The sequence below is a fragment of the Adiantum capillus-veneris genome, chromosome 20 (genome assembly GCF_014529385.1).
Source record: "Adiantum capillus-veneris isolate H3 chromosome 20, ASM1452938v2, whole genome shotgun sequence".
Taxonomy (NCBI): domain Eukaryota; kingdom Viridiplantae; phylum Streptophyta; class Polypodiopsida; order Polypodiales; family Pteridaceae; genus Adiantum; species Adiantum capillus-veneris.
The window spans coordinates 147,199,812-147,216,085 of record NC_140950.1 but is presented as its reverse complement, the minus strand read 5'-3'; the positions used below and the strand labels follow the sequence as shown (position 1 = coordinate 147,216,085).

Sequence of the window (16,274 nt, the reverse complement as noted above, 5' to 3'; positions counted from 1 at the left end):
TTCATGTTAGAAGATTTTTGGCTTTCAAGACATTCTTTATGTCAAGTCATGTATCTCTATCCCACTCTTACTGGGTGGAAGTCTCATTGTACCCATCACTGACCCCGTCGGTTGGGAAAGCTTTTTCCCATTGTTTTCAGGCACTTGTACATATTTTACATTTATCTCTAATCGATTCTGCATTTTCGAAAAAAGAGGTGCCAAAGCGTAAATTACTGTTGCACTCCTTAATTTAGCACAAAAAAGATACACTATTAAAGTCCATGGATATATTCTACTCTGTTTTGTATCAAAAGCCTTGTGCATTCAACATTTCAAATGACACTATCTGTTCATACAATCAATAATTAGCCCGAAGATATTCTTGATACAACTCAGTCTGTCCAAAGATATCCGTGATGAACCTCATGCTGCTGAACTCACCTGCCAAGGATGAGAAGGCCTCATATCAGCCCCACACACCGAGGATTTCCCAGGCCTGGCCAATCTGTGGACAAGTCATGGTAGTGAAAACCAAACACATTCAATGGTTGTGACAACGCAATACCACAGACATCAAGAACTACATTGGCCATTGTTAGCATGCCGTTGAGTTAGGCAAAATTTCATGTAAGTCCGTAGGTTCATGCTGCATGTCCCTATAGCATCACATCTGCTGCATTCAAAAAAACCTAGGCTTTTTCTTGTTCTGAAATCTCTGTAAAGAATCGCAGACTCAGACGGAGAGCAGGAAGCTGTAATATGTAACGAATTGAATGACCTTTAAACTCGAATAAGCAGTGAATCTAGTCCCCTTTGACATCTAGACAGCTCCATTCAATGACTTTCTGTTAACCTTGCCTTTATCAGTCACCGCAGTGGCTGACATCTTTACTTTGATCAGCATACATCTTCTCTACTTGCTTTAACAATTCCCTTGAAAGATTCAGTAACCTCTTTATGTCGTCTGCAACGACGTCTCTGGAACAACTCTGAAATCCTTCCAAAGTGTCCTCCGCAACGATCTCTCTGGAACAATGCTTAAATCCTTCCAAACAAAGAATAGGGTCCCATATCCTTTTCAGATCTTTATCTTTACGAAGGCTGCGAGAATCTCTCTCTTTCATTGCATTTCTCTCTCTCTCTCTCTCTCTCTCTCTCTCTCTCTCTCTCTCTCTCTCTTCAAGCCATACTTTTTCGTTGTCCAAAGTGTAGACGAAGATGGATCTCTACTTCCCTCCCATATTGTCTACACATTGTACTACTTAGTTCACACATTTCACGCCTTTCACCTTTCACACCTATCAGCTTAGTTTAGGATTCCGCAGTATTTATATTTTGTTATCCTAGTTTAATTTATTTTGTATTTTATTTTGTTAATCTGACTTCGTTTCAGATACACCGCATTGTAACTTTCTGGTCTCATAGGTCACTCTGGCCTTTTGAAGACGTTAATATAACATTTCATTTCTCTCTCTCTCTCTCTCTCTCTCTCTCTCTCTCTCTCTCTCTCTCTACTAGACTGACCAGAGCTTATGCGGCCTTGGGAGGCTTGGAGAGGATGTGTTCGCAGGTTCAGTTCCAGGAACCTCGGACAAAGTTATGGCTCTTTGATACTTTAGTAGCCTCAGCTATGATGTATGGGGTACAGGTATGGGGACCTTCTGTAGGCCAGGATGGTTGGAGACGTATGGAGAGGCCCTTGGTATCTATGATCTCCCGATTGATTAGAGCCAAGGCCTCCGTACCTCACGCGATCATTCGAGCAGAGCTAGCTGCCCCCCCCATGGAGATTGAGGCGCTTACCAGATCAGTGTCCTTTGTGCACAGCCTATGGGATACTACTAGAGACAGATATGCTAGACTGGCCCTTGAGTCTTCCAGACAGTTAGCTCTACAGGGGGACACTTCATGCTGGTATGCACAGATGACTTCATGGTTTCAGACGCATGGCTTCACCATGGACAGGTTGCCCCCTTTCCAGTATTCTCTTCAGGCACCCTCGCTGTCTCTTACACGGGTGGAGATCACTAGACTCATTCGTCAGGACCTGATCCAGCTCGACATCAGGAGGACATGGATAGAGCCGCCTCAGGAGTTGAGCACGAAGATGGCTTTCTATAGAGAGCATCTTCTCCACCTCACAGGAGATGGGTTTGTGATTCGACCCAGCTACATGGACACACATATGTCTCATGGTTTGCGTTGTGCCATTGGTCAGATACGCATATCCTCACATCAGCTCGAGATTGAGACTGGTAGATTCAGAGGGATACCAGCAGACAGCAGGATATGCCGATTATGCCAGAGAGAGCCAGAGACAGAGTTGCACTACATATGTCATTGCACAGTGTTCTATGAGATACGGGGGCGTTTCCACTGCTTATTCAGAGAGGGTTTTGGTCCTCTATCTAGGGTCATGAGTTATGAGGATCAGAGATGTCTTGGACTATATCTACTTGAGTTACACAGGTATAGAGACACTTTATTGGGGAGAGCTACAGAGAGGCAGTCCCAGAGACACATTACAGATTTCTTTTCACTAGATATGGGACAGCCAGAGGAGCAGCCACCACTGCAGAGCTCGTCCCACACTCATTCGACCACTACTGGCACTCTCATCGACCGAGCATTGGAGCTACAGAGATACAGACGACCGCGACTGAGGAGAGGAGCTACACAGCATCGACGGAGACTACAACAGAAGATTGGAGCCATACTCTCTCGACATCCAGAGTGCAGATGAGGATGGATCCTCACCATTTCTTCCATCTTTGTTTCACACACTGTTACATCCAGTTTACCGGGTACCTATTGTATCAGCTGCTACACCCACGTAGTTTTAGATTGTAGTAGTAGTAGTAGTATTTTGTTCCACTTCTAGTTCTTTTCTAGTTCTTTTGTACCCAGACATGGTATTAGATTCACTATTTGTAACTGATTGGTCTCATAGGTCATTTTGGCCTTTTGAAGACGTTAATATAACATTTCATTTCATTTCATTTCTCTCTCTCTCTCTCTTTTTTCAGTTCTTTATACTTATTGTACCCAGACCTGGTATTAGATTCATCACATGGAGACAGATTATTGATTTCTTCACACCAAACACTGGACAGATAGAGGAGCAGCCACCACTGCAAAGCTCAGCTCATACTCACACCCGCGGTACTCTCATTGACCGAGCATAGGAACTAGGGAGATCGAGACACCCACGACTGAGAAGAGGAGCATCACAACATCGACAGAGACTACTCACACCCGCGGTACTCTCATTGACCGAGCATTGGAACTAGGGATATCGAGACGCCCACGACTAAGGAGAGGAGGATCACAAATCGTCAAAGACTACAACAGAGGATTCGAGCCATACTATCTTGACATCCAGAGTATATATGAGGATGGATCTATCACCCATTGTATCTTTCTCTTGTATTTGGCACCCTTTGTATCAGGGATCACACATACCCCACATAGTTCAAGCTAGTAGCACTTCTAGATTCATTTTAGTACTCACAGACAGTACCAGATTCACAAGTTTGTAACGGATTGGTCTCACAGGTCATTTTGGCCTTTTGAAGACGTTAATATATCATTTCATACATCATTTCTCTCTCCTCCCCCCCCCCCCCCCAAAAAGCAGGTACTCAGCTACAACAGGTAGGCAGCAAGTACAATTATACCCTGGTGAGAAGGTCTGGTAGGATGCAGTTAGTGGAATTGTCACGCATAGCTGGGTGGGGCACCCAACACGCAAATAGCGCAATCAATAGCGCAAACAAGTTTCGCATAGATAGAAGGCTTCGTAAAGGTTTCGCGCATTGCCAACAATTCATAAAGGTGGGCAGGTCACATATGCAGCCAAGGTTCGCACAGGAGATTGGGTTATTTCGTGCAACCAAGGTTTGCCTCTCTCTCTCTCTCTCTCTCTCTCTCTCTCTCTCTCTCTCTCTCCCCCCCCCCCCCCCCCCCATGGGTTAAAACTCTCTCAATGTTTTTAGGGTTTCGTCACCTCTTTTTTGCTGTTTTTAGGGATTCGTAATTGTTTTTTTTGTTGTTTTTTAGGGTTTCGCCACTGTTTCTTGCTGTTTTTTAGGGTTTAAGAACTGTTTTTTTACCGTTTTTGGGGTTTTGCCACTGTTTTTTAAAGTATCGAAGCTGATTTTCTCTGATTTTGAGGGTTTCACACGCATTTCTTGCTACTTTTTGGAGTTTCTTGCATTTTTTTGGTTGCTTTAGTCTTTCTCTCTCTCTCTCTCTCTCTCTCTCTCTCTCTCTCTCTCTCTCTCTCTCTCTCTCTCTCTCTCTCATGGTCTCCCTCCATTGGGCTACCCATTGACCCCCTTTCACATGGCCTCTCCAATGGCTATAGCCCGCCTCCCTCTCAACATGAAGTTCTCGATTACCCACAACCAGTTATCAATACTTGAAGTTGAAGTGAAGGAGTGGAAGAAAGAGATGGAGGCAACCTTTCTTCAAAAGATGGAGGAATGGAAAGAAGAGAAGAAGAACCTATGCAAAAGGATTCTCGCGTCGAAGAGCAAGCGGCTTCACAACAAGCCACAATCCAAACTCTCCAAGGTGAACTTCTTGCAGCAAAAAGTGGGCGTATCGAAGAAGGCGAAATCCAGCCATCCATGATAGAAGAATTGAATACCATGAGAGAAAAAATACGGGTTGTCAAGGAAGATGAGGAGAAGAAGTCATGGGCCGCGGTCATCTCTGCAGCACAAAAGAAAGTAGAAGCAGGCGAAAAATGGATCGAGGTCACCAAGAAGGGAAAGGTAAGGAAGCTCCTTGTACACCCACTCTTATTAACATGACCTCCGAAGAGGAACAAAGGAGAAGAATGCGGGCTCTACATGTGAGGGTAACCGGCCTCAAGGACATAAACAATGTGAAAAAAGAGTCACAATCCTCACATCCATGATGGGGGTGGACAAGCCTTCACACTCAAAGGCATGGAGAGTGGGCAAGAAGAGTGCTGGCCCAGGAGAATCTTCAAAAGAGAGAGCTCTCTCCCCTCCTTGGAAGAGGAGAAGAAATTCCTAAAAAAGATGCCTACTCTCAAGAAGACAGGGTTTTTCCTCGGTGATGATCTCACTCTCTCACAGCTTGCGCAAATGAGAGAGGTAATACCAGAGATTACGACCGCAAGGGAGAAGGGAAAGACGGCCTTTTACATAGAAGGTCGGGTGGTGATTGTAGAGTGGCACTCTACATGACGGTGTCAGACCTATGGAACCACACTGAAGACGGCTACTTAGAATTGTAATGGATCTATGAGGTTGGATGTTGGTGCCTTTGAGGACAATTTCAAAGAGAGAGACATTCTTTTCTTCTCAGAGACTCATAAGGTCCCTGCCACACGTGGTGGGATACAGATGGGAGACAGCCCACAGGACAGTCACGTTTTCTGAGCATGGGAGTAGAGGTTCAGGAGGAGGAGTAGTGCTATTTAGGAAGGAGTTACAACCACTACTACATATTGTACGGAGAGAAGATCATGCTAGATACATGTGGGTGAGGCTGAGTCTTGAGAGCTAACACACGCCGGTTTCTATACATTGTCATATGTTACTTTCCCCCCACTACGTCACTATATGCTACATCCAGAGGACACTCCCCTTTCTCTATACTAGAGGATGATAAATAGAAGTTTTCTAGGGATGGTGATATCATCCTCCTAGGGGACTTCAATGCCCGAACGGGCAACTCTCAGACAGTCTTCTACGACACTTCAGATGAGATGCTTAGAGAGCTGGATGTGGGTGACTTGGGGCTTGACAGATGCTCACATGATAGAGAGCAGATGGAGTATGGAAGATACTTCACAGAGATGACGACGAAATATGGGTTAGACATACTCAATGGCTTACAACGATTTCCTAGAGCAGCCGGTTTCACATGCTTTCCACACAAACACGGGGCCAGTACAATGGACTATATTATGGCAGATCTTAGCTTTATTCCTTGTATTCAAGATTTCATAGTGGGAGCTAGATCAGTGGGTGTTGTATCAGGGCTACAGTGTCACTTCACAGGACAAGCAATTGGACAGTTAGCTACAGTTGGTCTGGTTCACACTGGACAGACCCTTTGGTCTCGGAGTGACACGTGGCAGGGTACCTACGGCATAGTTACAGGGGACGGGGGGGACGGGCCCTAGGGCCGAGGGACGGCCGTAACCGGGCCGGGAACGAAAGGGAACGCCAAGGGACGGACAGAAATCGGGCCGGACGGGCGGGACGGACCGGAACGGCAGGGGTCGGATGGGGTCGGCCGAGAACGGCTGCAGTCCATTCAAAAATTTGACCGTTTATGACCGTTTTTAACGGATCTGTGCAGCCCCAATTGCCACATTTTGGGAGCCTTGGCCCTTGGGAGGCTATAAAAGGCTCCCTTGGGCCTCTTAATACTCATAGTCTCAAATTTCAATGCTCATTCCATTTCCCTCAAGATCAAGGCTCAAGCTACTCAATCATCAATGCTTTCCTCTCTACTCAATGCTCATTGCTCAAGCTTGAAGCATGACCATTGACTACTCTACACTCTAGTCTCCACTCTCAAGTCTCTCCCTCTTCTACCCACTTTAAAGTTTGAACTTTGAAGCTCTCCTCTCCCTCTTCTACCCACTTTGAAGCTCTCCTCTACTCTCTCTCTCCACACAAGCTCTCCTCTAACTCCTCTAACTGCTAAGCTCTACTCTCTCGAGTCTCTCCACCATCATGTCATCTCAAGCCAACTCCACTTCTCAAGCCGCTTCTTCTCGAAGGAGGCCCGCCGTGCAAACGTGGTCGTGGTGGGATGAAGTCGACTTTAGCTCGCGTGGCAAAGGTGGCGGTGCAAGACCATGGACGTGCAAGCTATGTCCATACAAGAGAATGGGTGGTTCAAACAAAGTGCGAGCCCATCTTCTTCATGAACCCGGTCACGAGGTGAAGTTTTGCCCTCATGTAGCTCCCGAGAAGAGGTTGGATCTTCTTGAGAAGCTCATGGTGTATGAGGTTGCGGAAGCGGCCAAGAGGGGCCGTTTTGTTGCCGTTGATCCCTCCGCCACGGCAACACCGCGAGAGCAAAGGGAAGCCAACCTTGACGACATCTCTCGAACCTTCAAGAGCCATGCATCTACACCGTCTTCTTCCGTTCCGCATCGCCAAACCACTCTCAACGAAAATTGGAATTCTAACTTGAAGGAAGAGGTGGATAGGTCGGTTACCCGATTTTTCTTCCACGACCACATTGCCTTCCATGCTTCGCGGTGAGTTTCCCTTGGCATATGCACATTGCAATCTTCCATTTTGTATTCATAATGGGTTATAACTTCTCGACTCTCGACTCTCCATACTAACACAAAATGCTCTATTTTGTGTGGATAGGTCTCCATACTTTCGAACCATGGTTACGAAAATAGGGGAATATGGCTCCTCTTATGTGCCACCTTCATCGGAGAGGCTTCGCACCACCCTCCTTGACAAAGAGAAGCTTGCCGTGGAGCAAGCAGCCCAAGCAACAAAGGATTTGTGGGAGACCAATGGCGTCTCTCTTCTTGTAGATGGATGGAGCGACACCCGCAAGCGGTCCATCCACGCGGTGGTGGCCTACTCTCAGGGGGAGATGTACTTTGTGGAGTCACATGATGCATCCGATAGTGGCAAGGCCGCCAAGATGCTTGCTGCAGAGTGGACAAGCACCATAGAGATCACCGGCCCGGAGAATGTCCTTCGTATGGTTGCAGATGGAGAGGCGTCAAATAGGGCAGTCGGAGCTATCATTGAGGGCATGTATCCCAGCATCCATGTCACATTTTGCATGGCGCATTGCCTCAATAACCTCCTCAAGGACATAGGGAACTTGTCATGGATTTCACCCACCATTGGTGACGCCTCTCGAATTGTCTCCTTTGTGCTCAACCATCAAAAAGTGCGCCATGAATTCTCAAAGAGGAGCCACTTGTCCTTGCTCAAATATTCAGAGACAAGATTTGCATTTAATTGGCTTATGCTAGGCCGCTTGTCTACATGTGGCAGAGCCTTAAGGGGCCTCTTTCTTAGTGATGAGTTCCAGGCCATGCCGGAGTCTACATCAGCAGCAAGATTGAAATGCCGAGAATGGGCCGACGGCGCCTCTTGGTGGGAGGAGGTGAAGACTCTTAACGCCATGGTCAAGCCTATTCTACACCTACTTCGAGTGGTGGATGGCTTGCAGCCATGCATTGGCAAAGTGTATAAAGCCATGGATCGGATGATAGAGGCACTTGAGAAGCTTGTGCCTGACCCTGTTCAATATGCGGAGATTCATGGCTTGTGTGAGTCGAGGTGGAATCGATACTACTCTCCACTTCATGCGGCAGCTTATGTGCTTGACCCTGAGTTTCAAGGAAGGCGTCAAGAGACCGACAAGGAGGTGAGCAAAGGATGGCGGCTTGCATTGGAGCACCTTGAGCCTAGCAGTGACATTAGGCGCAAGATTAGAGACGAGCTACTCAACTACAGACAAAAGAAGGGCTCCTATGGATGTGTAGATGCACAGCTTTATCGCAACAAGATTGGCTCGCTTTTGTGGTGGGAGGACTATGGAGGAGATGGCCCACATTTGCAGCGCTTGGATGTTCGTGTCCTTAGCCAAGCATGTACCACTAGTTGCTTGGAGCAACTATGGAGTGTGTACAGCCACATTGCCTCTAAGAAGAGGAATCGCCTTGGGGTTCAGAGGGCCAATGATTTGGTGTTTGTGAGCGCTAACTTGCGCATGCTTGCCAAGTGCGTCACACACAAGGCAGATCCTTTCACTAAGTGGGAGATGGCACAAGAGAATCCATCTATGGCCGACCCTCTTTTGGAGGAGCTAGAGGAGGATTTCAAGGCTCAATGCGAGCCTCCCGAGCCCTCATACATCGCTGACAACCTCGACTACGACCACGATGTGGAGATTCAGCAGGCGAGCACTTCTTGAGTTTGATGATCATTGATCACTGGACTCTCGAGTCTAGACTCTTGAGTCTACGACTCTACCTACTACATAGTCCTTTGTACTTTTTGTTATCCTTGAGGCCTCAGGCTTGTCCTAAGTCCTTTAGGCTTTTTGACTCTTGAGCCCTTGTGGCATGCACTTCTCATTTTGTATCCATCGATCATCGTGTTTTATTAGCACATTTCAGCCTATATGACTCGTGTTCTTTGGTCTATTTAGTGTAAATTTATGGTCAAAGTGATGCTCTATGTGTGTGGCATGTGTGTAGGTCAAAAAATGCCAAAAAAACTCTCTTTTTTTTTTTGCCGTTCCAACCCCGTCCCCGTTTCTTGACTTTTGCCGTTCCGACCCCGTTCCCGACCCCGACCCGCCGTCCCATGTAACTATGACCTACGGTGGTCTAGTGGACATCGTGGCCAGGTCACCACCACCACTCAGTTTGGAGATAGACTTAACTGGCTGGATATTTATGGGCCGTTGGTGGCTCTTATGGCTGTACATATGAGTAGTCGTTTTGGGCCAGTTCTATTATCTTGTATGTAGTCGTCTAGAGGGATTCTTACACAGAGCACCGCTTTACCATCCCTGCACATCTGAGCCTCGACACCCCCATTTGTATCTGTGAGTCCTGGGCTGGAGCTGAGTGTGCTGCCATGCCAGAGTCTGTACATGGTTCTTTGAGCTAGTCGCGTCCACATGTTCTTGTTCACTGTTGTGTCTCTGTTGTTATCCATTATTTCTGTGTTTCATTCTGTTTGAGAGAGTTTCCATTTGTTTCAGTGAGATTGTCACACACATTGCACTGAGGGGCACCCACACTGTAGAGAGCACGACACATTATCCGCGCTACAGGTGCTCTCATTTTGGCGATCACGGTGGGACCTCAACTGAAGTCTCACTCTGTTGAGTATCTAGTTTCTTCGCTTCGCCTGTGCAGCCTGTTGGTCTGGTCCAGTTTCACCGTTGACAGCTTAATCTAGCTGGTCCAGTCTCTCGCCTTGTTGGTCTGGTCTTCTCTCGCCCTGGTCCCCCAATCCTCGTCCTGGTCTAGTCCTTCTCGTCCCTGGTCTAGTCCTTCCTCGTCCTGGTCCAGGCGAGGTGGTCTAGTCACTCGCCCTGGTCTAGTAGAGTCTAGACCAAGGTTCAGCGAAGTGAAGGTTGTCTTGCCCAAGTGAAGTTCTTCTTGCCCAAAGCTTGGTGGGGTTGGCGGTTACTGCATGACACATACAAGGAGGTCATTGGAGCGTCCAAGTGCACTACTGAGTCCTCTGAAGTACTACCACAGACGGCGTCAACCCTTGGTGCCCAATAGAAGCATATTAACCCCATCACCCATACCTACTAATACGGCTACCTACATTCCTTCGACCGGTTCTACATCCTCCAGGTCACCTTCTTCGGTAAGGCTCTCCCCCATTTTGTTACAGCAAGCTAGTGAGCAACAGACTCAGGAGCAGGAGCAAGAGGCCATGAAGGAGCTCATAAGTGTTCTGGCAAAGGTGAACATCAAGTTCCCTACCTTTAAAGGTCTTTCCATAGATGATGCAGACGACCATGCTCGGAGGTTTGTCTCTCTTTGCAGAGGTCGTGGGCTCAATAGAGAAGACGCATACCTGGTGCTTTTTCCGTCCACCTTGGATGGTCTTGCAGATAAATGATACAGTCAGTTTGTTGAAAACCACTTTACTACTTGGACCATGTTAAGACAGCAGTTCTGTGAAGCTTTCCGACCAGGGAATTATCAAATGAAGATTCAAGATGAGTTGGCCAACCTGTTGCTCCAGCCCAAGGAGACATCTGCAGAGCTCATGACCAGAACAAAGTCCCTGGTCGCTAAGCTGCCTCAGCAACCAGGGGAATTCATGGTGAAGAAGTGGGTAGAGAAGGCTCTCCCTAAGACTTCTCAACAAAAGCTCAGAGAAAGTCTCCGTCCTGAAGCCAGTCTGGAGGACTTTGTTGCTACTGCTACTAGAATAGAGGGAGCAAAAAGGCAGTTCACTGACTCTTCTCAATTAGATACTGCCCCTGTACTCGTGGACAGTCCATCAGACCCCTTGACTTCTTTACGAAGGGAACTGGAAGCCCTAAAGTTACAGCGGGCCCTTCAAGAAGAGAGATCCTTCTCTCTCAGACAAGAGAAGCGTCCACACCAAGAGGCTTATGATCAACTTAAAAGAGAGTTAGAAGAGCTCAGGTCTCAACAGGAGACTAAGGCTATGGTATGGTGTAGTTCATGCCGCTCTCCAGGACACCCTCCACAGGACTGTCCCCTTCGCTCTTATTGTCACTTCTGCGAAAAATCGAGTCATGAAGATAAGGATTGCTACTATATAAAGGGATTGCACAAAATACAGCAAAGTCTTGGTCCTACTCTCCAACAGGGGTTAGCACCAGCATCCAACATGGTTTCCCACTACGGCCATCCCAACTACATGCCACCTTTGCTCAATACCCCTGCTGTCCAAGGTATGTCAAGTACTTTCCCGACTCAAAGTTTTTATAATGCTAATCCCACCTCAACCCCTCAGAGCTTCTACCCTTCAGCCTCCAACTCCATGCAGCAACCATCTCGTCCCCCGTTTCGTCCCTTCAAATCGGCCCATACTCTGCTACAGATGCGGAGAATATGGACATTATCAGAGCAAGTGTCCTTTACCTGAGGGGTCCCCTCCTTGTCGTCATTGCCCTGATTCGAAGGATCACTACAGTAAGGATTGTCCCACGCAAAGGGCATCCACGTCTTCAAGCTCGACTCAGAACCAGCAAGAATTCACCTTCCCGAAGATAAACTTGATTACTGTGAACACCATGTCTCAACCATAACCTGCTACTCATGTGGTTAAGCCACTGCAAGTGGAGGAGCCTGCTGGTGTCCTTACTCGGGCACAAAGAGCAGCTCTTGTTCTCAGTCTGCCCACAGGTCCACCTCGCGAGTCCCCACATCCTCAAGCTAGTCTATTTGACCAAAAGGACGAGTCCTTCAAAATTGCTCAGAGCAAACCAACTTCCCTGTTATCTGACATTGATGGAGCCTTCTTGGAAGCAGTGTTGGCGGACATGGAACAGATTAAGATCCCAAAGGGAACCCAGTTCGAAGACACCAAGCCCACGGCAGAAGCCATCTTGAAAAATACTTTTCAGCAAGTGTCACTATACGACATGCTAAGGCTCGACGCAACACTTAGAAGTGACACCCTGACAGTCATTTAGTCTCTGTACCCGGGGGCTGGGCCTAGTGGCGGGCACCTCCCTGTACAGCCCTCAGAGTCTTATTTGATTTCCTATCCATCTGTTCCCCTCACCGATTATAAAAGTCCTCGTCTCACTGTATCTATTCTTGGGCACCAGCTATCCGGCGTCATCGTTGATGGTGGATCTGGAAACAATTTGATGCCCGAATTCACTATGATGGCCTTAGGTCTAAAGCCTACCCGACCTACTCCTTTCACTGTTACATTGGCCGATCAGAGAACAGTCTACCCAGTGGGCATAGTCGACAAGGTGCCTCTGAAGGTACAAGATTTCACTTTCAACTTGGATTTTGTGGTAGTTAATCTTCCCAAGGTAGAGGGAGGTTATCCCTTGCTGATTGGTAGGCCATGGTTGCGACATACGAAAGCACTTCACGACTGGGGAAACGACGCCATGTGGATACATACTCTTGGCTCTCCAATGCAACAAATTCGTCTCGAAGGAGGTATGGATCCGGTCGTTCAACATAGCTCTTTGTCAGTCGAGTCCAACCCTGACTTGGAGCAACCGGTCCCTCGTGATGGGTCCGATGAAGACTTACTGCAGTGGTTAGAAGCTACCTCTTCGATGCCATGCTATGTAGTCTCTCTTCAACCAGATTCACCCTCTCCCCCTGATCCTACATCTGAAGCTAAACCTGAAGCTACAGCTGAAGCCAGTAATCCCAATCAGCCAAGTGAGCCAGAACCAAGTGGACCGGTCTTTGGTGCCCATCCTTCAGAGGGTCCCTTGATGGAAACCATCGGCCTGGGTGAGCCTATAACCCACCATAGAAGGGGGGAAAAGTCTCCCTTGCAAGAGTTGGCTAACACCCCAACTCCTTCCTTAGCCTCTACTCCATCTGACTCTCCACCCATGCCGGAGCACTATGAGGTATCTGAGGATTTACCATTTGCAGAGCTTCCATCAGGATGGTTGCAGGAAGAGTATGCGGATTTCAACATTGATCAGACGCCAACTCATAATGTCCAGAAGCTAACAGAGGCGGCACGGACTTCTCCCTGACGCAGCCTCGCCCACTACACCGCCTGACCTAGTCAGAGAGGTCAACCTAGGCGGCCCTAACAACCATCAGCCCATCTTGTTAGCCACTTGGTTATGGGATCACCCCGCTCTACTCGACCTGGTAATCTCTTTCGTGCGCTCTTTCAAGGATGTGTTTGGCTGGTCTTACCACGATTTGGAAGGAATCCCAACAGAGCTAGGAGTCCACACAATTCCTCTGGTTGAGGGGGCTAAGCCGGTCAGAGGAAGGGCTTACAAACTGAATCCCAAGCATACAGAAGCACTCAAAATCGAGTTGGAAAAAATGCAAGAAGCAGGTATTATTGTACCAGTAGAGCACTCAGAATGGTTGTCCCTTATGGTTATTGCCCCAAAGAAGCAGTCCAACAAAATTCGAGTTTGCGTCGACTACCGGGTTCTGAATAAGGTCACAATCCCGGATGGATTTCCGATACCTTTCACTGAGAGAGTCCTCGAAGATGTCGCTGACCATGTACTGTATAGTTTTATGGATGGGTTCAGCGGCTACAATCATCTAGGAATACATCCTGACGACCAAATCAAAACAGCTTTTGTGACTCCCTGGGTATTTTCATCTACACTAGAATGTCTTTTGGGCTTAAAAATGCACCGCCTTCTTTCAATCGCATAGTATATCTCATCTTTTGTCCTCTGCTTACTGATCACCTTCGCATATTCATGGATGACTTTTCCACCTTCTCGCGTGCTCAATGTTCGACCCCATTAGAAAATCTAAAGGAGCATCTTGCTCAGCTCTCTGCAGTCTTCCTCAGGTGCAGAGAGGCACGTTTGAAGCTCAATCCGAACAAGTGTCATTTTTTCGTCACAGAGGGCACACTGTTGGGCCATGTGGTGTCTGCTCAAGGTTTAGCACCTGACCCAGAGAAGATAGTGTCCATCTTAAGGTTACCTCCTCCCATAAATCCCAAAGGTGTTCAGAGCTTTGTGGGCCACACCGGCTATCATCGCAGGTTTATACGTATGTATGCACAGGTGGCTCAACCATTGACCCGGCTCACCAGTGCTGCTATTCCCTTCCAGTGGTCAACACCTGAGGCCGAAGCATTTGCATACCTCAAAAAACGCCTCACTGAAGCGCCTATTCTAGTTGCCCCGGATTGGGCACTACCTTTTCATGTGCATACAGATGCCAGTCTGCTGGCTGTGGGTGTTGTGCTTACTCAGCCTAGCAAAGAGTTCAACTTGGATCGCCCTGTACATTACGCAAGTCGCCTGCTCACCAAAGCAGAGCGCAACTATAGCATCACAGAGAGGGAAGGTTTGGCTATAGTGTATGCTCTACAAAAATTTCGTCACTATTTGCTAGGGGCCACTTCACAATTATTACTGATCACCATGCCTTGCGCTATCTGCTTAATAAGCCACACGTCGCAGGTTGAGTATGGCGATGGCTTCTCCTATTCCAAGAGTTTGATTTTGAAGTGGTACTCCGTCCTGGTAAGCATCATGTAATGGCTGACCACCTCTCTCGCATTCACACAGGTGAAGAAGCTATCGGGATTGATGATGACTTTCCAGATAGCAATCTTTTTAAAATCGATACAACACCGGAATGGTACGGCGAGGTCTTACATTTTCTATCTACTGGGCTGTACCCAAAGAAGGCATCTCCACTACAGAAGAGAAGATTGCTGTTAAAGTCCACGCCTTTCACTCTGATTGGGGGCCACCTCTACAAATCGGGACCAGATGGTGTTCTGAAGCGTTGTGTCTCGCCTCATGAGGTGGAGCATATTCTGGAGGATGCCCACAATGGTCCCACTCGTGGCCATTACCCTGGTCACATCACTGCCCAAGAGATTCTACAGAGTGGTCTATGGTGGCCCTACGTTTTTAAGAATGCAATAGCATATTCTAAGGTTTGTGATGTGTGCCAGCGCTGTGGGCCGAAGCCAAGTAAGCAATCCAACCATCCTCTGCAAGTTTCGATGGCGTGGCTACCTTTTGAGAGATGGGGCTTGGACTTTGTGGGTCCAATATATCCCCCGGCTCAACCAGGTAATCGCAAATATCTGCTAGTGGCTACAGACTATGCAACAAAGTGGGCAGAGGTACTGGCGACAGTAGGTTGCACTGGCAATACAGTAGGCAAATTTTTATATGAAAATATTTTATGCAGATTTGGATGTCCCTTAGAGATCACCAGTGATAGGGGCAGTCATTTTGTCAATGACATGATCTCAAATTTGCTGGCTAATTACAAGATTTTTCATCGCAAGTCGTGCTCTTATTACCCTAGAGCCAATGGGCAGGCCGAGAGCACCAACAAGGTTCTGATCGCCCTCCTGCGGAAAGCATGTCATCTCCATCTAGCATCGTGGGCTCAGGCTGTGCACGGCACTCTTTGGGCATACCGCACATCTTTCAAAGCAACAATGAATCAAACGCCTTATCAACTCACTTTCGGTTTGGAAGCCATAGCTCCATTTGAGTTCAACTCTGGATCCCCTAGGGTGGGCAGTCTGCGTGCAAGTTGGGGCATGGAATCTGCTTCTATATCCCGTCTCACCTTATTGGATGAAAGCCACCGTTTAGCTTCACATGCTTTGCAAGTGGAGCAACTTCGTCACAAACCGTGGCATGATCGCCACCTCAGAAAGCCGAAAATAACGCAAGGGACACTAGTGCTACTCTATCAGGCAAAATATTTGAGAAAAGCAAAGAAGCTGGTTCCAGCCTGGCAAGGGCCCTTCATAGTACAGGAGATTTTGCCACAGGGGGCTGTGGAGTTAGTCACTTTGGAAGGCGTTCCTTTGCCACTGGTAAATGGCTCCAGAATCAAGTGCTATTACTCCTCTGAGTAAAGGGTCTACAACTATTCCGCCATCTGTAGGTTCTATGTCCCATCTCTCTCCTCCCCACTATCTTTCCATCAGAACGGGTGTTCTGCTACTGTCTCAGTTCTGCTCTCCTCCCCACTAGCTTTCCACCAGAGTGGATGTTCTGTTACTGTCTCAGCATCTGCTATGTCTTTAAGTATTAAGGTCCTTCTAGTTAAGCTTTCAGTCAAGCTTCTAGTCGGAGTG

The 16,274-nt window shown here is 47.7% G+C and overlaps 1 protein-coding gene across 8 annotated transcripts in view; it reads right to left on the bottom strand.

Moving 5' to 3' along the window:
- Window positions 1–282: 282 nt before the first annotated feature.
- Window positions 283–16,274, bottom strand: part of LOC147433375 (uncharacterized) — a 201,699-nt gene continuing 185,707 nt past the window's right edge. For 6 of the 8 annotated variants that reach the window (XM_086492959.1, XM_086492961.1, XM_086492957.1 and 3 more), the window contains one exon: window positions 283–1,083. In XM_086492959.1, the coding sequence (XP_086349085.1) occupies window positions 846–1,083 (238 nt within the window). In that variant the 3' untranslated portion in view covers window positions 283–845. Of the gene's footprint in view, window positions 1,100–16,274 lie in introns of all 8 variants that reach the window. The other 2 variants (XM_086492965.1, XM_086492964.1) reach the window with 2 other exon arrangements.